Source organism: Orycteropus afer, unplaced genomic scaffold (genome assembly GCF_000298275.1).
Source record: "Orycteropus afer afer isolate SDZICR_OR568_19922 unplaced genomic scaffold, OryAfe1.0 scaffold00048, whole genome shotgun sequence".
In the NCBI taxonomy this organism is placed as follows: domain Eukaryota; kingdom Metazoa; phylum Chordata; class Mammalia; order Tubulidentata; family Orycteropodidae; genus Orycteropus; species Orycteropus afer.
In genome coordinates this window covers 1745402-1753851 of record NW_006921635.1, presented here as the reverse complement: position 1 = coordinate 1753851, position 8450 = coordinate 1745402, and the positions used below count along the sequence as shown (strand labels likewise).

Sequence of the window (8450 nt, the reverse complement as noted above, 5' to 3'; positions counted from 1 at the left end):
TTGCCTCAGGAGTGGAAGCATGTGCTGTGTGTTCAGATTTGGTTTGGAAGAGTCATCTTCGTAACCCACTCCCTTCTCCCCTGCCTCCCTCCGTCAGTCTTTGGTGTCTGACTCCATTCAGAGCTGTTGTCATTCCCATGGAGGTAGCTCTGACCCAGTGACCTCGGGTTTGGCAGAACAAGACGTTGCCCGGCCCTGCGCCTTCTCCACGGTTGTTGGCACATGAGCGTCCTCGCTGTGGCCGCTCTGTCAGTCCATCTCACAGAGGGTTCCCCTTGTTTTTGCTGACCCTCTGTCATAGCAGTTGGTCTTTCCTGCTGACGTGTATCCAAAGTAAATGGGCCAAACTCTCGCCCTGCTCGCTCCTCAGGGGCGCGCTGGTTGTGTTTGTTCTGAGACGGGTTGGTTGTTCTTTCGGCCGTCAGCGCTGTAGTCGGTGTTCTTCGCCAGCGTCCCATTGGAGATGTGTTCATTTTCCTTCGGTCTTCTTTTTCCATTGTCCAGCTTTTACTTGCATGTGAGCCAATTGAGAAGACTGTGGCTTGAGTCAGGTCGCCTTACGATCAAAGGGACATCTTTGCTTTCCAGAACTTGAAGGAGGTTTTTTGCAGCAGATCTGCTCATTCAGTAGGAGGGTCTTCTAGCCCCAGTGCCTCTGTTTAGCTGAGAGCGGGACTTGGGGGCCTCTTTCACTCGCTGCTCCTGTGGCACCGGGTGCCGCATGCCCATGGTCTTGTGGCTCAGCCCCAGGGATTTGCAGACACTGTTTCCCCTCGTGCCTACCACAGGCTCCTTGGACAGCTGAGTCCAGTGAGCTCTGCCCTGTGGAGCCCGCCCTCTGCCGTCCATTCAGGCATGTGGGGCCCCACAGCAGGCCGGGGTGAGGGGCTTGGCATCTGGCATCTGTGCCTTGGTGTGTTTGCCCCACGGCAGTGCCACATTCTGTGTGGACAGGTGTTTGAGATCCTTCTAAGCCGCGGCTACTCTGAGAACACTTTCCGTGAAGACCTGAAGACCCTCTATCTGAAGCTCGGGATTGAGAACAAGAAGGTGATCTTCCTGTTCACAGATGCCCACGTGGCTGAGGAGGGCTTCCTGGAACTCATCAACAACATGCTGACTTCAGGTAGGGGAGGCTGCCGGCGTGCTGCCTTTCCCTGGCTTACAGACAAGACCCCTGTGGCCTTCACTTCACAACCAAAGAGGTTTACGTTTACTCGCAAGTGAGTCTTAGACCTCAAGGTTTCTGTCACAACCGTGGAGGCTGATGAAGAGGAACAGGGTGGGTGTGCAGGGCCCCGGCCATGCTCTGAGGAGAGGAGAGGGTAGGCTCCCTGGATGCCAGCCCTGCTCTAAGGAGAGGGACAGGGCATGCAGATGGGACCCTGGCCCTGTTCTGATGAAGAAGGAGAGGGCAGGCAGACGGGACCCTGGCCCTGCTCTAAGGAGAGGGACGGGGGAGGGCAGATGGGACCCTGGCCCTGTTCTGATGAAGAAGGAGAGGGCAGGCAGACGGGACCCTGGCCCTGCTCTAAGGAGAGGGACGGGGGGGCAGATGGGACCCAGCCCTCTTCCAGTGAAGGACACGGTGGGCAGGAACCCAGGCCCTGCTCTGATAGGGAGGGAGAGCACAGGCAGTGAGACCCTGGGCCTGCTCCCGTAAAGAGGGAAGCAGTGGGCGGGCGACAGCCCAGGCCTGCGGTCTCGGCTTCCCCTGCTCTTCCCACCACGTCACACTCCTGCTGTTTCTGTTGCTGCCTAGAGAGATGGTAACTCCACAGCGGGTTTCAACTCTCGTGTGTCTGTTGTCCAGGAATTGTGCCAGCACTTTTCCCGGAAGAGGAGAAGGAGTCCATCCTAGGTCAGATTGGGCAGGAAGCCTTGAAACAAGGAACGGGGCCGGCCAAGGAATCCGTGTGGCAGTACTTCGTGAACAAGAGTGCCAACAACCTGCACATTGTCCTCGGCATGTCGCCGGTTGGGGACACCCTGAGGACCCGGTGCAGAAACTTCCCAGGTACCCTCCGGCTGAGAATGCACACTCATTCTCCCAGCCAGCAGGGCATGTGCACTGGGGACTGTTGGGTACCTGCAGCTCCACCAGCGAAGTAACACACACGCGGTCATTGGGTGGGCCTCTGGGCTGCCTGCCCTCAGCCCTGCCCCTCACACGTGCGAGGGCTCTTGTGTGGCTGCGTGTGGCTGATCCTTCTGCACCAGGTCCACCGCGTAGGTCTCGGTCTCTGCTCTTTCATTCGGGAAGATTCTGTCAGTGTCATGGAAAGCGCAGGACCTCCCGTGGCCCCTGGGTTATCCTTTGGACCTAGAATTGGACTCACTCCCATGGACTAGCTGTCAATCAAATAATAGAAAGGCCTATGAGTGGAACACCTACCCCAGGGAGATGCATCCCTTAGAACAGGCAGCCGTGAGAGATCCGAAGGGCAGCGTTGGCATAGGGGGCAAGCTGGGCAGACGGGGAAGGGACGGTTACGGGGAGGACATGGGGGGAGAGCTGTGTGTTGTTGGGTTTGTAATTGGTGCTGAAATAAAATATGGATGAGCTGTTGAGAGTAAGATGATCTGCTTTGTAAATCTGCAGCCAAATCACAATAAGAATTGTTTTAAGAGTGCAGACCTGTCTTTAGAGAGGGTTCACACCCAGGGGCGATGTTGCTCTCCCAGGGGACACCGCAATGCCTGGAACCATTCTTGGTTGCACACCATGAGGGCTGATGCTGCTGCCATCCAGAGGGCGTGGGCCGGGTGCTGCTCGCCCCCCGGTCAACGCACAGGGCAGCTCCCGCCACAGAGAATGGTCTGGTTCCGGGTGTCAGTCGTGCTGAGGTCGAGCAGCTCTGCTTTCCACGGTTAAACGTGGCTGCACGCGGCTCGGTCACAGCGTGTCGGGTGCAGTCGGTCTGTTCTTGAGTGTCCCGGGCTGGCGAGCAGCCAGCTCTTCACCTGTCCGCTTCTTTTCAAGGTCTGGTCAATAACACCGGCATCGACTGGTTCATGCCCTGGCCGCCCCAAGCCCTGCACGCCGTCGCCAAGTCCTTCCTGGGTGAGTCAGAGCTGCTGCTGCGGCTACAGTCGGGTTAGCAACGCTGTCATCACGTCTCTGGCTTCGAATCCCGGGCTAGTGGGTTCTCATGCCCCGTGGCGGTGAGTGAGGTGAATGATTGGTCGTGGTGGTTGGTGTTAGTATGCTTTTAAGTTTATCCTGTGTATTTTTTAAATTAAGACTTTTTTTTCTTTTTAATGAATTCCTCATCTCTCTCCGTTGTTTCTTTTATTACCTGTTTCCTTCACTCACATTCATACGTGTCTACCCTCCCTTCCCCACCCACCCCTGGGGAACTATCAAAAGAAATTTTTTTCCCCTAAAAACCTTTCCTTGACTTTTGACAATAGTGATCTCACGCAGTATTTGTCCTTTTGTGATTGACTAAGTCACAGCATCACGTGCTCCAGGTTCATCTGCGCTATGGGGTGTTCCACAGATTTGCCATTGTTCTTTGCCGGTGTGTCGTATTGTGCTGTGTGTATATACCAGAGTCTGTCTGTCCATTTATGCTGTGATGGGCACTTCGGCTGTTTCCATCTTTTCGCTGTTGTGACTAAGGCTGCGATGAACACAGGCGTGCGTGTATCTGTTCATGTCACGGCTCTTACTTCTCTAGGCCACAGACCGAGTAGCGGGATCACTGGATCATCTGGTATTTCTGTTTCCAGCTTTCTAGGGAAGTGCCGCACTGTTTCCCGCAGTGGCTGCACCATTGTGCAGTCCCACCAGCAGTGTGCCGGGTTCCTGTCTCCGAACCCTCACAGCCCTTGTTGTTTTCTGTCTTGCTGAGCGTTGCCGTTAGTGCTGGGGTGAGATGACATCTCGTTGCTTTGATTTGCATCTCTCTCATGGCTAATGATTGGGAGCATTTCTTCATGTGTTTGTTGGCTGCCCGAATGCCTTCTTTGGTGAAGTGTCTATTCATGTCCTCTGCCCTTTTAAATCTGATTATCTCTTTTTGTTGTTGAGGTCTTGGAAGTTTTCTGTAAATTGTAGAGATTAGGCTTCTGTCCTGTATGTCAATGCAAAATTTTTTTCCCGGTCGGTGGGTTCTCTGCTCTTCTGGTGAAATCTTTTGATGCACCTGGTGTCTAATTTTTAGGAGTTTGCAGTCATCTATCTTATCTTCTGGTGTCTGTGCATTTTTAGGTATATTCAGTAGTGTATTTATGCCCTGCAGAGAGCTGCTAAGGTCGTCCCTGCTTTTCCTGTTACGGGCTCTATGATTTTCGACTTTACGTTCCGGTTTTTGACCCAGCTTTTGTTTTGTTGCTGGTGTCTGAACGTACCCATAGGGTTTCTGGCCATTTTCTCAGAAGCAGACGTGAGGACTCTCCGGGACTCCCCTGGGTGGACTGGCACCTCCGGCCTTTCATTTAGCAGCTGTGCGTGAACCGTTTGCACACACACCCAGGGAGTCCGAGTGTAATGTACGATTTTTACTGTACTCATTTTGATGTGTACATTCCAGGGTCCTTAATTCCATCCATTGTGCTGTGACGCCACCACCATTCCCTATTTCCAGAACATCTCATCCCCCAGACCCCGCCAGGGAAGGTGGATCTTCCCAACAGCAGGGAAACGGATGTGGCTTCCCGTGCTACCAAAGGACCTGCCGGCATGTCTGAAGCACTGGGCCCGGTTCTGCAGCCCAGAAAAGCCACCGGCTCGTGACAGCCACTCTTCTTCTTTCTTTAAGGGGCCCTCTTTCACCTCTTCTTCTCCAGGCGATAACCCGATGATTCCAGCAGAAAACATGGAGGAGCTGGTCAAGCATGTGGTTTTGGTGCACGAATCTGTGGGTGAATTCAGCAAGCAATTCCTCCAGAAACTCAGGCGCAGCAACCACGTCACTCCCAAGAACTACCTTGATTTCATTAACACGTACTCGAAATTACTGGACGAGAAGACTCAGTATAACATAGGTGAGGCTTGCAGACGGGTGGGCGGCCCGATGGCTTGATTACGCGATTACGGATCAGGGGCTTATCTCTCCTTAAGCAGATCTTCTCCAAAGACCAGGCGTACTCCAGAGTGAGGCAGGATCCTTGCTGAATTCTGGGTTTGGAAGGGTCATTCTTCTGTGTGCATAGGGCACTGGTGGGTTCTTACTTCGTATCTTTGCATTAGATTTTTTTTTTGTTGGCAGCCACGGGCTGTGTTGGAAGATGTTTTTAAATTGCGGTCTGTTTGGGGCTGTTGGCTGGAGTTGCTGGGGGCACAGTTAAATGCTCAGCTACTGACCACGAGGTTGACAGTTCAAATCCACCCAGGAGTGCGTTGGAGCAAGGGCCTGGTGTCTGCTCCTGAAGAATCACAGCTTTGAAAACCCCGTGCAGCCCAGTCCCCTCTGACGCACAGAACCGACTCAGTGGCAGCGGGTTGGTTTGTTTCTTGGGGGCTGCTGGCCCGGTGAAGTGCCGTTTTCAGAAGACTCCTCATGTTACCAGTGCACCCATTTTTAGAGGTCCCGAAATGCACATGACATCCTGTAGGAAACAGCGTTGTTCCTTGTTACCTCGGTGAGCACAAGTTGGACCATCCTAGTGCCCGCCTCTGTGTCCCGTGCTGATGACGCCGGGTGTTGTGTTTCCTCAGCCCAGTGCAAGCGCCTGGAGGGCGGGCTGGACAAGCTGAAGGAGGCCACTGTGCAGCTGGACGAGCTGAACCAGAAGCTGGCTGAGCAGAAGATCGTGCTGGCGGAGAAGTCTGCTGCCTGTGAGGCCCTGCTGCAGGAGATTGCCACCAACACGGCCATCGGCAAGTGCAGGGCCAGCTCGGGGTGGTCAGCCCTGTAGGACTGGCACCCCGACGAGGCCCAAGAGTCTGTTCAGCATGTGCCTGCCATGAACTGAGCCCCAGTCTAGGCATCGGGAGGACCTAGCCTTTCGGCACGGGCCACCCGGGGGAAGCCTGAGAGAGCATTCAGCACATGCCCACTGAATGCCTGCTGTGAGTGGAGCCCCAGTCCAGGTGCTGGGGACTCAGCCCTTGGGGGAGGAGGTGTCCCAGTCTAGAGAGGGGACTCACAATAGCAAGCAGGTCCACAGCACAAGGGCATCTCTGGCTGGGACCAGTGTCATGCAGGGAGTCAGCAGAGTGAAGAGGTGGGGGGCTGGGGTGGGTGGGCCACCTTAGAGGGGTGGCTGCTGAGTGAATAGCAGAGAAGGTCATGCGGGGGCAGAGGGGGGTCTTAGTGACCCAGGAACATGGCAAGGGCAGCCTGGGCTCAGGGTGGGGGCTGCTGCCACATCCACGTGTCCGGCCGTGGAGTGGAGTGAGTGGCACGCAGGTAGGGCAGGAACGGAGGGTCAGAGTCAGAGTGTCTGCCCCAGAGGCCCCGGCCTGGAGGAGGTCTCTTCTCCACGAGTGGTAGCAGGCTGCCACTGCCCACACCCTCCATCCTGGCAGGGCTTGACCTCTCTCCACTTCTGGCCTCCAAACCCCCTGCGGGGATTTGAGGCCCTGTGAGTCTCCAGCACCTGCCCTGACCACCCCTCCTCCTGCAGCGGAGGAGAAGAAGAAGCTGGCCGAGGACAAGGCCATTGAGATTGAGGAGCAGAACAAGGTCATCGCGGTGGAGAAGGCTGAGGCCGAGACGGCGCTGGCCGAGGTCATGCCCATCCTGGAGGCAGCCAAGTTGGAGCTGCAGAAGCTGGACAAGTCCGACGTGACGGAGATTAGGTAACCGACGACCTCGCCAGTCACGGCCCGCCGCCCGCTGGGCTCCGGGCTGTGATCACGATGGTGGTGACGGTGAGGCGCCCACACCAAGCTCCGGGCACCGTGCTAGGCGCCTTCCAGGTGGGAGCTCATGTCCTCCCTCCTTAAGCCGTGTGTGGTGCAGGCTGTTACTGTCCTCATTTACCCATGAGGACAGGGAGGTGTCTTGCCCAAAGCCCCACGAGGCCAGGAGGTGGCAGAGCCCGACCTTGGGACCAGGCTGACTCTTCAAGACCGCTGGGCTCCAGAACAAGGTGGTACGAGAGAGCAGGGTGCTGTAATCCATCCCCCTTGCGGGTAGCCTGACACAGCGCCTGCTGTCCCCGTGGGTGGCACAGCTCCCTTCCAAAAACGGCCCGACCCTGTCGCCCAACCCGTCTCAGCCACCAGTGCTTGTGAGGCAGGGAGAGTGGGGCGTCATCGTCGCCCCCAGACAGTTTGCAAGTAAATCTACAAAATGGCACCTCACCACCCGAGAGCACTGGCCTGCTGTCCGCACGCCTGGTGTGGGATGCGGGGTGCACATCCTCCCTGACAGCCCGGTCTCCCCATTTCGATGGTACAGTTTGCACTGGGAGTGAAGCCCCAGGAGAGCTGGCTGTCCCCGTGCCGTCAGGAGGCTCAGTGCTGTCCTTCCTCACTCTCCGAGTGCTTTGGCCTCCTGGCCCCACGGCCATTTCTTTTCACAGCTGGCAGATGCCCGTCTCCCCGCCAGAGGGGTCCGTTCAGTTTGTGTCCCTGAGGGAACGCGGCTTACTGTCACTGCCTGTCTCCTTTCCGAGGCCCTGCAGCAGCCTGCCCAAGGCCGGCCTTGTTTCCTTATCACTGAATCGTTGGTGGGTTTGAATAGAACACTCCGTTTATTCCACAGCGGGGGTCCCGATTGAGTCTTGGGAGGTCTGGAGACTCCACTGTTGTCAGCAAGAAGTGATGATTTCCCGAGTCGGTATTTGCAGTGTGTGGTACCGAAGAGGCCCCAGGTTGCAGGGACCCCACGCCCTGTGCCGTCCTCAGGAGCAGCCGAGGGTCGGACCGCTGTGATGCAAGGTTGCCGTTGCCTGTTTCACGGGGCCTGATCAGCATCACGGCAACACGCGTGCTTCCACTGACAGATGTGTGGGGCCCACGAGGTGCCCCGGTCAGGACTCAGGCCCACGGAACCCCACCGCCCCCAAAGAGGGTATCGGGACGGACATTTTAGATCTCAGCATTTGTGTTGGAACTTCAGGCTGAGGTGCCGAAACGGACAAAACAGAAACATACCAAGTGGAGTTGTGGGAGAGATGACTGGCACCCATTTTCAAGGGAAGTATCCCCGCCCCAGTCAGTGTCGGGCCACTGCCCACACGGGCAGCAGAAGAGCGTCGGGGAAGCAGAGCTCGCAAGGCATTTTGAAGGGGCTTTATTTGGAAAGAAGGGCACTGAGTCCCGTCATCAAGGGGGAGGGTTCTGCCTCCTACCTCCAGCTGCTGAGGGACTTCAATGAGCCACGTGGAGAGCTTGACATGTGTCCCCTTCAATTAAGGTACCTGATTCTTCCTGAAAAAGCTATATGGCCTAAGACCGAACCAAACCAAATCTACTGCCGTGGAGTCCATTCTGACCCACAGCGCCTCTAGAGGACAGAGTGGAACTGCCCACAGGGTCTCCAAGGCTGTCA

General features: G+C 56.2%; 1 protein-coding gene across 1 annotated transcript in view; it reads left to right on the top strand.

Moving 5' to 3' along the window:
* The window catches only part of DNAH10 (dynein axonemal heavy chain 10), a 147363-nt gene that overhangs the window by 104187 nt on the left and 34726 nt on the right, over positions 1-8450 (top strand). The window contains exons 52-57 of the mRNA XM_042780591.1: positions 955-1126; positions 1814-2017; positions 2984-3064; positions 4795-4992; positions 5666-5827; positions 6577-6751. Of these exons, the coding sequence (XP_042636525.1) occupies positions 955-1126; positions 1814-2017; positions 2984-3064; positions 4795-4992; positions 5666-5827; positions 6577-6751 (992 nt within the window). The remainder of the gene's footprint in view (positions 1-954; positions 1127-1813; positions 2018-2983; positions 3065-4794; positions 4993-5665; positions 5828-6576; positions 6752-8450) is intronic.